The sequence below is a fragment of the Vombatus ursinus genome, unplaced genomic scaffold, assembly GCF_900497805.2.
Source record: "Vombatus ursinus unplaced genomic scaffold, bare-nosed wombat genome assembly UNPS02014959.1, whole genome shotgun sequence".
In the NCBI taxonomy this organism is placed as follows: domain Eukaryota; kingdom Metazoa; phylum Chordata; class Mammalia; order Diprotodontia; family Vombatidae; genus Vombatus; species Vombatus ursinus.
This window is the reverse complement of record NW_020954737.1, coordinates 3,844,196-3,863,380: the sequence shown is the minus strand read 5'-3', so window position 1 is coordinate 3,863,380 and position 19,185 is coordinate 3,844,196. Positions and strand designations below refer to the sequence as shown.

General features: G+C 40.3%; 1 protein-coding gene across 3 annotated transcripts in view; it reads right to left on the bottom strand.

Moving 5' to 3' along the window:
• Nucleotides 1-14,302, bottom strand: part of SEC22A (SEC22 homolog A, vesicle trafficking protein) — a 74,119-nt gene extending 59,817 nt beyond the window's left edge. Inside the window, exons 1-3 of one of the 3 annotated variants that reach the window (XM_027845309.1) lie at nt 14,199-14,302; nt 8,819-8,907; nt 3,693-3,893 (exon numbers count right to left, since the gene is read on the bottom strand). In XM_027845309.1, coding sequence (XP_027701110.1) covers nt 3,693-3,893; nt 8,819-8,907; nt 14,199-14,249 — 341 coding nt within the window. In that variant the 5' untranslated portion in view covers nt 14,250-14,302. The remainder of the gene's footprint in view (nt 1-3,692; nt 3,894-8,818; nt 8,908-14,198) is intronic. The other 2 variants (XM_027845310.1, XM_027845311.1) reach the window with 2 other exon arrangements.
• Nucleotides 14,303-19,185: the final 4,883 nt, after the last annotated feature.

Genomic DNA, 19,185 nt, shown 5'->3' with positions numbered 1-19,185 from the left:
CTGAATTGTTACCCCAAGAAGGTGTCTTGCTTAATTCTTTCCCCTATTATCCCTGAATGTAAGTTTCCTGAGAACAGGGACTATTTTAAGAGTAGGTACCTAATAAATGTTTGCTGAATTGAATTAAAAGTGGAGCAAAACAGGTCAAGAGAGTTGGCTCAGATCACTTTCCAAACATCCCAGTAAATAAGCAAAGTCAGAAAAAGGATGGATTTTACATCTTTCCCATGATTAACCACTTCCCTTTTCCGGAAGATGAAGGGTAGGGGGTACCAGGTGAAAAAGTTACCCAGTCCACCAAACAAACTCAATAATTCTTCTCCTGTAGTGAATTGGGGGTAATAAATAAGGATAAAGATAAAATTCTCCTAAGTGAAGGATAGTGAGATGGCAATAGAGCTCCTAATGGTAGTTCATTATTAAAGAAATCAATAAAACTATAAACTTTTGTTTATTTTAGGAGAAAGATCAGCATGGTTAGAATTTTCAAGGCTTTGCTAAAAGCTTCACTGACTCTACCCACTGCACTATCAGGGGGCTTTAAAATTTAATAACTAACAGTTCAAATAACATAAATTAAAAATCTACATATATTAGAGTGATCATTGTTTTGAGAGCAAATTTTTCATATACAGCAAAATCCCAATTAACCAGAACCCAACTAATTAGAACTATCAATTAACTAGATTTTTGTATTTTAATATTTTATGGCTGCATTCCATTTTCAACAGAAAGAAGCAAATAGCACACAAACACAATCCTTTATCAGGGATTTATTTTAAAACATACCAACAAACAAAAATTCAAAACAACTCACAAAGTCAGTCCTGGGAAAGCTGGAACCACAAGCAGGCAAAGTAGGCAGCTGCCTAAGATCCAACACACAGGACACAACAGAGAACACTTCTTGATATTATTTTTTTTCACAAATGTACATACTTTTAATGCCAGAAAATTTCACTCCAGCATACATGTTTTTATTTTTTGGTATGTCAAGCTGCATGTGTTAGAGTAAGCCTAGCATCTTGGTGAGCAGTAGAAATGTATAGGGAAGAGGAGGGTACAATTTTCAAATTCTGCTTAGGGTAAAGAAGTATTCCATTCCAGGCTTTGGCCCTAAAGTCAATACACATTCATTCCAGTTCCTTTTCTATGTATAGCTACAGTTTTACATAACGATAATTGGTAACAATGCTATAATCCAAGAAACTTCGAGACCTGAACTTAAAAAAACAAAAAACAGAATGCTGTACTTACTAGAAAGTAGATTAATATATCATTATTATTATTATTATTATTATTTTAGGCAAATGAGATTAAGTAACTCGCCCAGGGTCACACAGCTATAAGTGTCAAGTGTTTGGTCTGAGGCCGGATTTGAACTCGGGTTCCTCCTGACTTCAGGGCCAGTACTCTATCCACTGTGCCACCTAGCTGCCCCTTAATATATTACTTTAGAAAGACTGTCAACTACATGAGTTGAAATAACTTTTTCTACCTTCATAAAACTTAAGATATATACCATTACTAAGCATTACAGTTGATCACAGGATCTTAAAACTACAGGTGTCACCAAAGGTTATTCCCTTTGCCGTACGCCTTCCTCTCTATACTTAACTGAACTCGGCCACTCTTGTGGGGGCAACCACGACTTAATTCCAGGGGTGATTAATTTCTAACTACTATTTGTAGCCTTCAATCATGTACTGAGATTCCATTATTTCCAGCTGTCTATAGAGTATCTCCACTTGAATATCCTGTACTACTTCAAACTTAAGAGAATCACTGAATCTACATTTTTTTTTTTAGTCAGAAGACATACTGGAAATCACCTAGTTTCACTTTTTTGTTTCTGATGAAGTGCCAAAGAAGCTTTTTTTAATTGCCATAAATTACACTGCTAATGGTAGCAGAGGTGAACTAGAAACCAGATATTCTGACACAGTGACAGTACTCTTTCTACTACCTCATAATGCCATTCGACTCATGTTAAAAAATGAATTGATCTTTCTCTCCAAAAAGGTTCCCTTTCCTAACTGCTCCATTTCTGCTAATAATATCACTTTTCTTCCAGTCTTCCCAGGCCAGAAACTTAAGAATCATCTTTCTTTTTTTTTTTGGCTAAGCAATGAGGTAAAGTGATTTGCCCAGGGTCACACAGCTAGTAAGTGTTATGTGTCTGAGGCCACATTTGAACTCAGGTCCTCCTGAATCCAGGGCCAGTGCTCTATCCACTGCACCACCTAGGGGCCCCCAAGAATCATCTTTCATTCTGTATTGCAACAACAACCATATTTTTAAACCAAAAATGGGAAAACATAATCATCAACAATGCCTTAGTGCTACAACTGTGTGGGCTTATATATTAGAGCATATTAACAGCATCCAAGTTGACTCCTCACTTCTATTTTCTTTTCCCCACCTTCAATACATCCTAGATACTGCTGCTAGATTAATTTTCCTAATACACTGTGTTTACTGTCATTCTCCTGCTTGAGAAACTGTAATAGCAGCCTGCTGTATCAAGTACAAACTCCACAGTCTGGCTTCTGGCCCCATTCTACTCATCTTTACTTCTCATTCTATAGCAAGTCCTCTCCACTTCAAATGGGACAAGCTCCTCATAAACCCACGTACACACCAGTATCAGAGCACTCTAAACAGGGAGAGAGTAGTTAACTCACCTGCTGCTGCTGTGGTCAGAGCACCTTTCCTTTATCTATTTAAATCCAGACCTGTACCCATCCATGAAGATGCAAATCATTCTCACCTCCTTAATAAAGTCATTCCCTGATTTTTCTGTCCATCAATAATCTCACTTGATAATAGGATATACTCAAGCAGATCAGTATATATTTTCCCACTTTATTTACACTGCTATTTCCCCTAAAAAAACCTCAGTATCACACGTGTCAAATTAAACTGAAGTATACAAAACAGCAATGTAATTTTAATTTGACTACCTCCTAATCTTTTCCCAAGCTTCTACTACAGTAGTAACCAGCATCCAACATAAGTGTTCTGCACATGAGAGGTATTTAATAGAAATTTGTTGTACTGAATTGCAGTTTGCATCATCACGTTTTATAACAATTTTATTCACTTTAGTTTTGTCTCATTTACTATTATCATTGTAAGCTCCTTGGCAGCAAACCCAAGACTTCTCTGGACCACCCACCTCCCCCTAGCACTGAGCACGAGGGACATAGAGTAAATGCTCAATAAATCCTTGATTTATTCACTTACAGAAAGGAAAATGTGTAATCCACTAAAATTAAATCTCTTAAAAAGCCAAATGTAAATTAGGAACAGTAAGAGAGATTCCAAAGAAAGAATAATGATTTCTAAATTTATTGTAGTTGACTCAGGATCAGATGGTTGTTGATGTGAATTATCCTGAACTTTCTTAATATAATCAGATACTTAAAATGCCAGGAGAAACTGTGAAAGGCTTCTAATACATTGGGTGGACCTCTCCTGCTATGAATTTATTGTAGGACATGGACAAGAGCAGTAGAGTATGGGCAAGTACAGATGGGTTGTGATCTACATCATTGGAACAAACATCCAAATTGATGAGATCACGGATCCATTTGAGAATTTATTAAAACACAAATTTGAATCAGAACTACTTAAACTTCATTAAAATGACAATCAGGTAAATACTTTAATGCACAAAGCATAAGTCTTACTTAATATTATATTGTCCAGTTTTCAGTGTACATCTATCAGGAAGCTGACCAAGTTTCTTCGAGAGTGATTTAAAATACTTTCTGCATTCCTGCACTCCCATGTTTTGTTCATAATCAGTAGAAGCAGAAAGCGGTAATCCATCTCGCACACGAACCACTGAAGCAGATAAAACCATAGACATTTCAACAAACAGAAAAAACCTAAAAAAAAAAATCAGACAGTTCAAAAGTCAAAGAAGTATTTGTTTTAATATTACTTTATTTATTTATTAATTTTTATTTATTATTATTTATCAATTACTTTATTTATTAAATAAATCATATCATTTTTATAATATTTTTAATTTTACATACATTTTACAAAGATTACAAGATCAAATATTACCCATAGTCTAAAATTAAGCATTTATCCATTTATTCAGCAACGTTTATTTAAAAAGCCTTTAATGTGCCACATAACATACTAGGTGCTAGGAGTACTAAAGACATAACCGAAACAGTTCCTGAAGGGGGATTGAGGGAGATGAAATGAATGGACACACACTATAACAACATGAACACATATAAATAATACAAAATATATACAATAATTTTCAGGAGAAGAACACTGGAAACTGGAGAATTTAGGATATGCTTCCTGTAGGAGGAGGCACATGCTGAGCTGAGCTTTCAAGGAAGCCAGGAATTCTACGAAGCTGAGATAAGAAAGAAGTATATTTCTAGAATGATGGAAAACACCTGTGCCAAGGAAGGGAGACAGAAAATGGAATGTTATATGTATGAAAGAACAACAAGCAAGCTGTTGACTGAAATGCACAGAACATGAAGAAAAGTAACATGCAATAAACCCAGAAAAGTTAACCAGAGTCAGACTGTAAAAAGCTTTAAAATCCGAACAGAAATTGCATTTTATCTAGAAAGAGGAAGTCACTGAGTGTATTGATTAGGGCTATGACATGGTCAGACTGGTATTTTAGGATTATCAATTTGGCAGTTTTATGGAGGACAGAATGAAAGGAAAAGACTAGAGGTTTGGGAAATCATTAGGATCTATTGCAATATTCCAAGAGACAGGCAACAAAGACATGAAACATCACAGTGACTGTGGAAATGAGGAAACAAATGTGAGATATGTCATAGAACTAAAACTGGTAAGAGTTGGCAACTGATTGGATAGGAGGGGTAAAAGAGAACGAGAGTTCCAGAATTTGCTTTTTAATCTCAATGGCGAGGATGGTGGTGCTCTAAGAGGGGAGGATGTTGGAGGAAAGATAATGTCCTGTTTTGTATATTTTCCTTTTCAGGCTATCAAGAATCAACAACATGCATCAAATCTTATATATAACAACAGATAGTTTTGTCCAAGTAATGTAATAGTTTTGGGAAATCTTTGGCAGGCTGGTAGATTTTTTTTCCTTCAAAGTATTTAAAAGGTTGAATTAATCTTCAAACATCTTACAAGGTTTTGAGGAGTAAATTTGGGGGAATGATGAGTCTAATTATGAATACGTTTGCTGAGTTTTAGATGCTAATGTTCTTAATCTTTTATGTGCTATGGACCTCTTTTTAAAAATTTTTTAAATTTAATTTAATTTATTTTTAATGTATTTATTTTTAGTTTTCAACATTCACTTCCACAATACTTTGAGTTCCAAATTTTCTCCCCATCTCATCCCTCCCCCCACCCCAAAATGGCATGCATTCTGAATACCTCTTTCCCTAATTTGCCCTCCCTTCTATCTCTGGCCCCCCCTTCTCTTATCCCCTTCCCCTTCAATTTTCCTGTAGGGCAGGATAGATTTCTATACCCCATTTCCTGTATATCTTATTTTCCAGTTGCATGTGAAAACAATTTTTTGTTAACATTCATTTTTAAAACTTTGGGTTCCAAATTTTCTCCTTTCTCCCTCCCCACCTACCCTCATTGAGAAGGGAAGCAATTCGATACAGGTTATACATGTGTAGTCATGCAAAACACTTCCAGAGTAGTCATGTTGTGAAAAACTAACTATATTTCCCTTCATCCTATCCCACCCCCTGTTTATTCTATTCTCTCTTTTGACCTTGTCTCTAACTATCTATCTATATCTATATAAATGTACATATAATTTTTTCCCCTCCAACTACCCTAATACTGACAAAGGTCTCTTGAGTTACAAATAGCATCTTTCCATGCAGGAATGTAAACAGTTCAACCTTAATAAGTCTCATATGATATTTCTTCCTGTTTACCTCTTCATGTTTCTCTTGAGTCTTGTATTTGAAAGTCATATTTTCTGTTCAGCTCTGGTCTTTTCATCAAGAATGCTTGAAAGTCCTCTATTTCACTGAATGTCCATTTTTTCCCCTGAAGGATTATGCTCAGTTTTGCTGGGTAGTTGAATCTTGGTTGTAATCCTATCTCCTTTGCCCTCTGGACTATCATATTCCTGCGGTGCCTTAATGTAGAAGCTGCTAAATCCTGTGTTACCCTGACTGTGTTTCTATAATACTTGAATTGTTTCTTTCTGGCTGCTTGTAATATTTTCTCCTTAACCTGGGAACTCTGGAATTTGGCTACAAGATTCCTAGGAGTTTTCCTTTCAGGAGATGATGGGTGGATTCTTTCCATTTGTATTTTACCCTCTAGTTCTAAAATATCAGGGCAGTTTGCCTGAATAATTTCTTGAATGATGATGTCTAGGATCTTTTTTTTTGATCATGGCTTTCAGATAGTCCAGTAATTTTTAAGTTATCTCTCTTGGATCTATTTTCCAAGTCAGTTGTTTTTCCAATGAGATATTTCACATTGTCTTCTATTTTTTCATTCTTTTGGTTTTGTTTTACAATGTCTTGATTTCTCATAAAGTCACTAGCTTCCAATTGCTCCATTATAATTTTTAAGGAAGTATTTTCTTCAGTAATCTTTTGGACTTCCTTTTCCATTTGGCCAGTTCTACTTTTTAAGGCATTCTTCTCATTGGCTTTTTAGACCTCTTGGGTTAGGCTATTTTTTAAGGTGTTATTTTCTTCAGTATTTTTTTGGGTCTCCTTTAGCAAGCTGTTTACTAGTTTTTCATGATTTTCTTGCATCACTCTCATTTCTCTTCCCAGTTTTTCCTCTATTTCTCTTACTTGCTTCTCAAAATCCTTTTTCAACTCTTCCATGGCCTAGGACTAATCCATATATTTCTTGGAGGCTTTGGATGTAGGAGCTTTGACTTTGTTGTCTTCTTCTGGTTGAATGTTTTGATCTTGTCACCAAAGAAACATTCTATGGTCTGACTTTTTTTGCGCCTTTGTTTGCTCATGATCCCAGCCAATTACTTGAGTTATAAACTCTTTGTTAAGGTAGGGTTCTGCTTCCAACATGGAGAATATACTGTCCCAAGCTTTGGGGGTTTTGTGTAGCCTGTGTAAAAGCACAGACACAGGAGATGATAATTCTAGGAACCTGTAAGTTTTCAGTTCTCCCAAGGTGGTATGATCAAAGGTGAGGTGTTTACTCCTTTCCTGGCCTTTGCTCTGGTCTATGAGTAACCACAAGCACTCTTTTCTGCCTTGAAACTGGGAGGAAGATTCCCTCTCCACCACCATTACAAGCTCCACCACGCCAGGATCGCCACCCAGAACTGTGACCCAGATCCAAGCACAAGCTAAGCAAGAGAATCCTGCCTCAGCACCAGCAAGAGACCCCTGCAATCCCCCTCTGATCAGCAACTTGATTCCCCCTCAGTCCGTGGGCTGGATGCTCCAGAAGCAGCCGGGGCTGGAACCTCGCTTCTCTCTCACCACAGTCACAGACTTTTCCTACCGACCTTCTAAGGTGTGTTTGGTGTTTGTGGGTTGAGAAGTCTGGAAACCATCACAGCTGCCCATGATTCAGTCCTCTGAGGCCTGCTCCAGGTTCGATGAGGCCCGTTTTACCTGTGCCCACACCAAACTGGGTTCCTCTCCCAGCCAGCCGAGACAGACCTTTCTAATCACCCATCTAGGTTGTCTTGGGCTGGAAATTTGTTTCACTCTGTCTTTTTGTGGGTTCTGTTGCTCTAGAATTTGTTTAGAGCCATTTTTTTTTTACAGGTATTTGGAGGAGTTTGAGGGAGAACTCAAGCAAACCACTGCTTTAACTCTGCCATCTTGGCTCCGCCCCCTGGACCTCCTGAACAGTCTAGTGAAACCTATGGACTCCTCAGAATGTTTCTAAATGCATAAAATAATAGCATTAAGAGAAAAAAAAAAGTTCATTGTCCCCAGGTTAAGAATCCCTGTGCTAATGGAGTGTGGAAATGTCCAGTAGGCAATGGGAGACTAGAGTTCAGGAGAGATTAGGGCTGGATATACAGATTAGGGAGCTATGCGTACAGTTAAATGAATCTGTGGAGCTGAAGAGATAAATAAGAGAGAAGACTCAAGTTCACAGCATACAAGGATCAAATGAATGAACTGAGAGTGTTTAACCTAGACAAGAGAGTGGATGGAGAAAAAAGAGACTGATGTAATAGCTATCATGTGAAAGAAATCAGATTAGTTAAGTTCAGCCCCAGAGGGCAGAAACAGGAAAAATGGGTAGAAGTAGCCAAAAAAAAAAAAAAAAAAGGCAAATGCAGGCTTGGTGTAAAGAAAATTTCCTAACAGCTGGAGCTATCCAAAAGTTAACAAATAGGCTTCCTTTAAGTAGTAGGTCTCCTCTTATTGTAAGTTTTTGAGCAAAGGCTGGATTGGCCAAGTGAATAGGTTGGACTAGATGATTTCTGAAGACCCTTCTAATTTTGAGAAGTCATACACTACCCTGGAGTTCCTTCCCCAGCAATAACTACTGGGAATTACTTTTCCGTAACAGAGTTAAGCAATTTCCATAATATAAAGCTAATAGACCAAAGACTGGTAACCTCTCAAAATTTCAGTGGCAAATCAAAGACACTCACTTCTCTTAAAAGTTAATATTCTCTCCCACCTCAAATTATCCTGTATACCCTACTCACTCGGTTTTGTCCCTCCCAATAAAACATGACCCTATTCTTCCTACATAATTAGTTGGTGATTATGGCCAATGGTAGAAAAAGAAAACCAGGAAAGTACTCCATTTCCCTCGCCAGTTAACCAAAATATCTTCCCTAAAAGTTCTAAAGATAAGTTTTACCTACTTTGCAATTTCTGTCCAGGGCTCCAGAAGCTCACAATTTTTGGTAAAAAGTCTTGATTGTATCCATTTCTCTTGTTTTTGACTCCTTCCCTCCAAAAACAAAACAAAACAAAGGAAGCTGCTCACTCACACAAGAGGCACTTGGCTCTAGTGCTAACTTAAGGAGAATCATCCTGCACCAAATTCATGGCAGACCTCCCCACCAGTAACAGTCTGAAGAGGGACTAGGAAGGAAATAAGGATATAGCAGGTTGGTGAAGTGGCTAGAGTGGCAGGCCTGGAGTTTGGAAGACTCATCTTCACTAGCTCAAATCTGGCCTCAGATACTTATCAGTGATATTACCCTCGGCAAGTCACTTCACCCTGTTTGTGTCAGTTTCCTCATCTGTAACATGAGCTGGAGAAGGAAATGGCAAAGCACTCCACTGCTGTGGAGTTTATACTCTGCCACAAAAATCCCAAATAGAGTCACAAAAAGTCAAACATAACTGAACAACAAGCACCTACTATGTTCCAGGCACTGTGCTAAGCACAAATATTATCTCATTTGATCCTCTCAACCATGGGTGGGAATAATAATAGCTAATATTTACACAGCACTTGGTAAGTGCTCTACAATTATTATCTCATTTGATCCTCAGAACAACCCTGCCAGATAGGTGTTATTTTATTATCCTCATTCTACAGATGAAGAAACTGAGGCAAATAGATGTTGAGTGACTGCCCAGGGTCACATAACTATTAAGTGTCTGAAGCCAAATTTGAACTCAGGTCTTCCTGACTCCAGGCCCAGACAAGGACTTTTCTATGACTACATGGAGGCAGGCAACGTAGAGGAAAGAACACTGGATTAGGGGATCAGAAGAAAGCTGAGAACAATTCCCACCTCAAACACTAGTTATGTGACTACTGTCAAATTTCAACCTTTTAGCCCCACCTTTCTTCTCTGTAAAATGTAGATAAAACCTGTAATACCTAACTCATAAGGTTTTGCTTTGTTTGTTTGGTTTTTTTGGGGGGGTGCCTCAAATTAGATAACTGATGTAATTTTTGTAAACTCCAAAGTAGTATGTCAACTTATTATTACATAAGCAACAGTGGGGAGCTAACTCCTCATTCCCTCAATACTGAATTACCCATCACTAAAAAAAGCTGTATAAAAGTCCTGTGCCCTGGTTTCACAGCTATAGAAAACAAAAAATACTGTCCATCAGCAGGTTCATTCAGCCACTTCAGGATCTTCCTATGACTGCAAAGTTAATTTTTTTATGTCTCCCTTGTGCCACATCTAGAAATCCCATAACTGACACTTAAGGCTGAGTGAGTCTCCAGAGGTTTCACAGAATCAAGAGTGGAAATCACCAAAATTAGATCAGGCAGAATCCTCATCTTAATAAAAGACTACACTCCAAAAATATACCAAAGGACAAGGTGAAATACACAATCCTACTCTCAGTGTCTTAGATGATATATAAAACATTTTTCCCAGAACCAGTTTCTTTAACTTGAACTTCAGGAACATGACATCTCTTACTGTACCTCTTGTGCCCACATCTTCACTCACACATATGTTGTAATTCTGGGCTTAGTTATCAATCACAGAACCCATATTACACGACGTCACTCAATGTATGGTTACAAATGCTTCCCACTCTAGTCCTATTCCTTTCTTTGAGGAAGTTAGAAAATGGAGAAGGAAGGAAAGGTAAGATGCTGTAATGAGGTTGGTGTTGTGAAAAGAGCAGTAGCAGAACACCCGAGTTCAATTCTTCAGTTTGAATCCTGGCTCTCACATCTACTAGACTCTATGGCACTGAGCAAATCATTTAATCTCTCTGAGACTCAATTTTATTTGCAAATGCTTGTAGTATCTCCCTCAAAGTGCTTTGTCAATTAGAGTTATTAAGTTTATTAAGTGCCTACTATGTGCCAGATGTGGTGCTAAGCAGTGGAACTACACAGGCAAAAAATGGTCCCTATTCTCAAGGAGCATATAGTCTAAGACAACTACGCACAAACAAGACATAAACGGAAAAATTGGAGACAATCAATGGACAAATGGCACTAACATTAAGTGACACTGGGAAAGGTTCCTTTCAGAAGGTGAGATTTTAAGTAAGACTTGAAGGAAGCCAAGGAAACTAGGAGGTGGAGATGAGAAGGGAAAGAGTGAGGCATGGGAGGCAGCCAGTAACAATGCTCAGGGCAGGGAGAGGGAGTATCACGTGCAAGGAACAGCAAGGAGGCCAATGTCCCTGGATTACAGAGTACACAGAGGGTTGTAAGTAATAGTACCAAAAAGGTAAGAAGAGGCTAGGTCACAGAGGGCTTTATAAGCCAAACAGAAGATTTTACATTTGATCCTGGAGGTACTATGGAGCCCCTGGAGTTGACGGAGTGAAGCAGGGTAGGAGGTTGAGTGATATGTAATACTTTAGGAAGATCAATGTGACAGCTGAAGGTGGAGACTGTAGTGGGGAAAGATCCGAAGAAGACACACTAACAAGCTACTGCAAGTCTAGGCATGAGGTGATAAGGGCCTGTACCATGTTTGGTGCACAGTATCAGAGGACAGAATGAGGCACATAAGAGACAGATTACAAAGGCAGAAATAACAGGACTCAACAACTGATTGGATATGGGGTTAGGGGTGGGAGAAAGTGAAAGAGGAGTCAAGGATGATACCTAGGTTGTATAGGAAGAGAAGAGGGTTTGGGGAGAAAGATATGTTCATTCTTGGACACAGTAAGCTTAAGATGTCTACAAAATATTCAGTTTGAAATGTCCACTAGGCAGTTGGAGATGAGAGACTGAAAGTCAGGTGAGGTTAGGACTAGATCGATAAATCTGAGAATCATTTGCAGAGATGGCAGTTGATGCTAAGGGAGAAGATGAGATCAACAAGCAAAACAGTAAAGAGGGAGATGAGAAGAGGCCCTAGGACCAAGCCTTGGCATTTATGGTTAGTTAGGCATGACTTGGATAAATAACTAAAAAAACAGATTGAGAAGAGCAGTCAGACAGGTAGGAGAATCAGAAGAGAACAGTGTCATGAAAACCCAGGGAGAAGAGAGTATCAAGAAGATGATCAATAGCATCAAAGGCTGCAGAGAGGTAAAAAAGGATAAGGATTAAGAAAAGGCCCTTAGATCTGACAATTAAGAAATAATTGGAGAGAAAAGTTTCAGTTGAATGATGAGGAGCTAAGAAGAAAGTGAGAGAAAAGGAAGTGGAGGCATCAATTCTAAATAGCCTTCTCAATGAGTTTAGCCAAAAAAGAAAAATTACATAGAATACTATCCAGCAGGGATGTATGGATTAAATAAGAGTTTTCTGAGGGAGAGACATGGGTGTGTTTGTAGACAGTGGGGAAGCAACTAGTAAACAGGGAGAGACTGAAAATACATTAGAGAATGGGGATGACAGAGAGGGCAATCTGCTGAAGAGGGTGGGAAGGGGTGGAAGGGAATCACCTGTGTTTGAAGAAGGCTTTGCCTTGGCAAGGAGGAGACAAGGGTGAATGATGGAAAACGCCAAAAAGCATTTCAGCGATGTCAGAAGAGGAGGGAAGTAGACAGAGCTCCAGGCAGGGCCTCAATTTTTTCAGTAAAATATGAGGCAAAGTTATCAGCTGAAAGAGAAGGTGGGACGGCAGGGGAGAGAGGGGTGCCAGGGTGCATAGGAGATTTGAGAAGGTATTATTAAAATGCTACAGAAATGTGAGGTCCTGTTAACGATATTATGGTCCTGCTCTATGGCTGTTACAAATTACAATATATGCTTTTAATAAATCTGGTGCCTTTGCAGGCCTAGAACGCATTCCCTTCTTATCTGTCTTTTGAAATGAAAAGCCTCCCTCAAAACAGCCTAGTCACACGAGTTAGTTTCTGGCTCCTTTATTATAGCAAATGCCTTTTCCCCCCTAACTGTCCCCAAAATTAACCTTGTATTTAACTTTAATCTATTTTCTTCATACTTATTTTATATACCTGCTACTCCTCCGCTCCTCCCTCTCCTCACGATAAAAACTCCTTGAGGGCAGGGTTTATCTTTGTATCTCTGCCCAGCAGAGCAAGTACCAAGCAGTACTTGTGCTTCACACATTCAAGTTGAGGAGTTGAAAAGCACTACACCAAGTGTTCCAGAAGTCTTACGGAAGTTTTAAGCTTTAATAACTTTAACTTTTTTTGTAATTTTTTTTTTTTTTTTTTTTGTTGGTGAGGCAATTGGGGTTAAGTGAGTTGCCCAGAGTCTTGAGGCCGCATTTGAACTAAGGTCCTCCTGACTCCAGGGCTGGTGCTGCTTTAATAACTTTAAATACATGCTTTTAACAACTTGAAACTGCACGAAAACTTCTGAGGCACCCCGTACTTGGACCTCTCCTTTGATCTCTAACTGTACTTGCCCTATCATCATGACTTAAGTTTGTCTTCCCGGGCCTCAATCCCACCAGCTGACTTCCAAGCTCCTTGAAAGCAGGGGTGTCTTCTTTCCGTCTTCCAACACCCACCTACCAACCCACCCAGTACAAAGTGTGGCCCCTGCACGGAGCTTCCTGTCACCCCCGCCGCACCCCCTCCCCGACTCAATAAGCTCCAGGGGCTTCCTCTGGCCTCCAGGAGCAAATGCAAAATGTTCTGTCTGAAAATCAAAGCCCGTCATGACCTCAATGACCTCGCCCCCTTTCCAGTCTTCTTACACTTTCCTCCCCAAGCGACAGCGGCCTCCAACAAGCACAACAAGACCCCCCCATCTGTTGGCTCTCCTTCCTCTGCTCTAACTACTGACCTCCCGGGCTTCCTCCAAGTCACGAAAATCCCACCTTCTACAGGAAGCTTTTAATAACCTCTCTTAATTCTAGTGCTTTCTCTCTTTTAACTATTTCCTTGCTTTGTAGATAGCTGTTTGCATGTTATCTCCTCCATTAGATTGTAAGCACCCTGAAGGCAGGGGCAGCCTCTTGCCTCTTTCTGTATGGCCAGTGCCTGGCATACAGCAGGCACTTAATAAATGTTTACTAAATTAAACTGACGCTTTGTAAACGGAGGCAGAACTAAATGACGTGCCAGCTGCTCCCATCTATGCAGGGCTTTACAGTCTCCCGTGCAAGCTTTCACACTACAGGCTGCGACAATGATTTACACACACACACTTCTCCCCCTTCCTCCTGCCCCCACCCCGTTCACCACGCCGGGTCGCTGACGCGGGTGGGGCCCGGGCGGGAGTGAGGCTCCAGTCACCTGGAGAGTCACACGACATGGGGAAAGGAGGCCGGGAACGAACGGCAGGGGAGAGCTGGGGGCAGCCGGGCTGGGACGGAGAGGAGAAGGGTGGGGCCAGGGCCCTCGGTCGGAGGCGGAGGGCCAAGGTCGGGGCCCTACCTGCTGAGCTGGAAGCCGCCGCTCTGCGAGACGCGGCACGCGATGCATCATGGGACCCGAAAGCGCTCTCACCCCCGGGTAGGGTTGACGGTGCCTGGGCAAACCGTCACGTCGCACGCACTGAGCGGGGTGGGGCAAGAGGGGCGGGGTAAAAAGTAACTCTTCTCCTCCTCCTCCCCCTCCCCCAACCCCCCTCTGCCAGCTCCAAGCCACGGTCTGCGCCCCAGCGACTGCACGCGTGCGCGCGCTTCCACGCATGCGCAATGACAGCCCCGCCCCCCCACACCCCCCGACAGATTAGTAGTGCTTCCATCTTTCTCCTCTCCCCCTCCCCCTCCCCCTCCCGCTGCCCCTCTTCCTCGCCTCCTTCTTCTCCTCCCCAACCCTTGAGAAGGCCTACATTAGGAAGGCTGCAGGACGTCGTTTCCTGCCCTCTTTCACCATCCCTAAAAGGATTGTGGTTGGCCGTTGGCCGGGGTGATTGCTAAGGTCACTTCCAGCTCTAGCATTGCCTGATTCTCTAGACTCTGATCCAGTCCTCCCCCAACCAAATGACAGCACACCCCTCTCACAGCCTCCTTCCTTTCCCCTTAAAGTGTGGGGCACCTAGACAGTCTCTCAAATGCTCTAGGGTCCAACTGCCCAGTCCCCAACTATTAGTCATTTGTGAGGCACCTTCTTTTTGCTAAGTCAACAAGCATGTTTTAAGCACTTACTACTGAACTCCATGAGGGCAGGGACTGTCTTTTGCCTTTCTTTCTATCTCCAGCTTTTTGTGCGCTGTCCTCCCCCCAAAAAATAGTAGGGGTTTAATAAATGCTTATTGACTGACTGCCAGGCACTGTGCTAAGCACTGGAAATACAAATACAAGCAGGAAGAGAGCTGGTCCCTGCCTTCAAGCTGCTTACTTTCTAAAGGTACCAGCCTTACCTGCTAGGTGCTATTAAGCCAAATAACAAAACTACTACTGGGCCTCCTTTCAACCAATTTCCATTCTATTAGAATCAGAATCTAAGAAGGGAAGGAAACTCCAGAGGCCATTAGCTTCAACCTGATATAGTAGAATCAGAAAATCTAGGTTGCAATCTAACCATGTGACCATTGTATCAGTGAATAAGGAAAGATGTAAGGAATAAGCATACTGGAAAAGAACAGTGTAAATAGACTTACAGGGAATAGTAAAAAGTAAGGCTGGTAAGGCAGAATAGTGTCAGATTGTAGACATTCTTGAATATCAGAGGAAGGAAGCTGAGTTTTACTTGAGAGGCAGTAGGAAAATATCTAAGTCACATGACCAACAAGATGGCAAACTAGACTTTTTTCCCCCCAATCCTCACAATTTTTAAAATCTCTCCAACACAAAAATTATATGCAAGAGACAAAGCATTTTCAGCTGTCTTCATGAACCGGGACACTAAGAACCCCAATGCGGGGGAAAAAAAACCCAACGAACTAATAGGGTTCAATAAGGATTCAATTAACTAATTAGGGTTCAAATAGAAGGCCAGTCCTTGAACTCTAACATGCCTCTCGCATTTAGCAGAGCTGTGCAAGCTCTGATGCACAGGCATACCTGCACCCTATCTTTCAGGGCAGGGAAAAACCAAAAGGCAGAAACTTAATCTGGCTGGGACAGCTATAATAAGATTTAGCCAAAGAAGTCAGGAAAAAAGAGAAGTAGGGCAGAAAACATCTGTGTGGCACTCTGCTGAGCCTGAGGGAGAGTGCAAAAATCATCTAGGACCAGTTCTGTCCCACCAAAAGTAAAAAAAGTAAAGACTGTGGTTGCTTAAAGTTGAATTGACTTTGAGATCCAGTTCCCAGAGAAATCACCATCAAAAGGGGAGGAGTCAGAAAATGACCAATAGGGAAAGGTAAAGAAAAAAAAAGACAGAAATTACCAAGGATTTCAGGAAGAAAAAAATTCATGTAACAGTGACTACTCTGGACCCCACTACCTGAAGTCCAGCTATGTTACATTTCACTGCTATCCAGGGTTCTGTGGGTCCCTTAAAGAGGACTGGCAGTGTCTAGTCTCTCTGGCATTGGATCAAGGCCCCACCAATGCATTCCCCCAATTTTAGAGGTCCCAGCCCCCTAGTTCTGTTTAACCACTAAATAGTTGGATTAGCTTTTACAAAGAAATTTTTACTTCAAAGCAAGAACAAACTTAAAAACATTTCTTCACAACACCTAAGGAATTTAATCCTCCCCTACATCACTTCTGCCTCTGGAGAGGGGAAGGAGAATCAGGTTCACAGCTTAGTTCAGTTCCTAGTCTATAGCACAGTCCCCCCAAGTTCAAAATCCAAAGCCCTGCTTAGGTGTAAGTCTCAGATACTCTGGCTTCTGAGGTCTCCCCTGCTGGGCTGGCACCAACATCTAGCCTGGAATCCTGCCTCCAAAGTTGCCATGGCTCAAGTCCAGCTCCAGTGACTCCACTGCTGCTGCCTATAACTGAAAAGGAAAAATGGAGCAGAGCAAAACCCCAAGCTTACTGGGGGGGGGGGGCAAAGAGATTTAAGAAAGGGAGGGGTGAGTAATCCTTCCTCTCACCTACATTACTTCATGGTGCCTTTGCTATGGGTGAATAGGACCTTCATCCTGTGGATGCTTCTGTAAAGAGAGCAAAATTGTCCCAGTCAGGTGATTTTAAAGATGTGAACTGTTCCACTGGCTGCATAAGTAGAATAGTCCACATCTAGTGGTCAGTAGTGTCTCCCATATGGGGGCCTCCCTGCTAAGTGATCTGGGTACCTAGTGTTCTATCCATTGCACCACCAGCTGTCTCTAAGGGAATGTGCCCTCCAGATCATCTAAGTGAGTCCAGACACCTATGAATAAATATTGTGAGACAAAGAAAAATGAAACCGTATCTGGTGAGGGAGAATACCTGTGGATGCCTAAGAGAGCATAGAACTACAGCAGGATATTCCTGAATGGTTTAAAAGAGAAATAAGAGTTGTGAAAGTAGAATTTATTTTCTGCACAGCAGAAATAATTGGCAGAATAGAAAAAAACTTGAATCTACTGTGGCAAGTCTTGCCAAAGAACAAAAGAAAGAATGAAATTATTGGGAAGGAAAATACACAGAAGTGAAATCTGGAATAAAGGCAAAAAGCAATAACGTTAAAGGAAAACAACAAAACATTGATCTCAAAAGCAGGATGCATGGAGAAAATTTAAAGATTATAGATCTCCTAGAAGAACACAAGACAAAAAACATCAACACTGTAAGACAAGAAACAATACAAAACCCTACGCAGAACTTTGGAACACAGAAAACAAAGTGCCATTTGAAACAATCCACAAATTCCTCCAGAAAAAAAGAAAAAAATCTATGTGGCAAACTCTAAGACATATAGTGTTAAATTGAATAATTCCAAGGACAAAAAATAAATTCTGCAAAAAAAAAAAAAGAAAAGAAAAGAGAAAGATCTTCAAATATAAAGGAAAGGAAGTCCAAATAATGCAAGACCATTGTGCATCCACCAAAAACCACAGGAGGGAATGGAATGTGTTCTAAGGGTCAAAAGAGCTCAACATGAAACCTAAGGTTTCATACCCTGAAAACTTGAACCTAACCATTAGCGAGAAAAGATGATCATTCAATTAAAATAAAAGAAGAAGCAGTCAAAGCATTCCTAGGAAGAAAATCAGACCCGAATAAATTTTTTGTATTGCAAATATCCCAGAAAACAGAGATGAATAAAAGGTAAACAAATATGACAGCCAAGGCCAACAACAAAATAACAACAGAGAGATCATTTCTTTCCAAAACTACACAAGCAGATGGATGAAAGCAGAAGTCAAATAGAAGTGGAGAAGCAGGACTAAAACACAATGGACTAAGCCCCCCCCCCCAAATCCCACCTGCAGGTGATTTAATGTTTTTGTGGGATTAAATTACGGAATTGGAATATGCCTAAAAGGGAAGAGGGGAAGAAGAGAATAGAGAGGAGTCTGTTGTGTAGCTTAATCGAGCAAAGGTTAACAATGAAGGGAAAATAACTTCTGTATTTTCTCAGGAAGAAAAGAGCCTGTAGGAAAATTAGAAAGGAAGGAAAGGAGAGAATTGAAACAGGGAAATAAAAGAAAAATCTTATGTTTCAGTGCTGGGAGAGGGTACAACTGATGAATACTTCCATGGGGGAAGAAAGACCAAAAAAAAACATAAAAATGTTAAAATTAAAAGCTGGTTCTTAGAAAAGAACAATAAAATGGATAATCCTTTAACCAATCTGACTAAAAAGAAAAGGAAAGAAAATCAAACCAACAAAATAACAAATGAACAAGGTGAAATCACAACAAAACAATAAGAAATAAAAAGAATTATCAGAACCTACTGTGCACAATTATATGCTAATAAATCTGAGAATACAAAAGAAAATATAAGAATATCTTACAAATATAAAATACCCAAACTAACAGATTACTAAATAGATATCATAAATAATCTGATCTCAGAAAAACAAACAACATTATCTATTAAGGAACAACCAACGAAAAAGTCCTGGTCCTGATAGAGAATTCTATCAAATTTTATAGAAAAATTGGTACTAATATTACCTTAATTATTTTCAAAGTTTGAAAAAATATCTTACAAGATTCTTTTTTAAGGCAATTATAGTCCTAATACCTAAATCAGAGGAAGACAAGACACAGAAGAGTATAAACTAATAACATTAATGAATGTAGATTCAAAAAATTTTAATAAAATCTCTTTTTGGGTTCTGTAGCATCTTCAAACTGACAGGGGTGGGGAACCTGTGGCCTCATGGCTACATGTAGCCCTCCAGGTCCTCTCATGCACCCCTTTGACTGAATTGAAGTTTAGACTGAGTCAAAGGGCCACACTTGAGGACCTAGAGGGCCATATGTGGCCTCGAGGCCACAGGTTCCCCACCCCTATTCAAGCGCTTCTGACTTTCTAGCTTTAACAGAGAAGATGGATGATGCCAACCCCACTTCAGGTTGCTGAAGGGA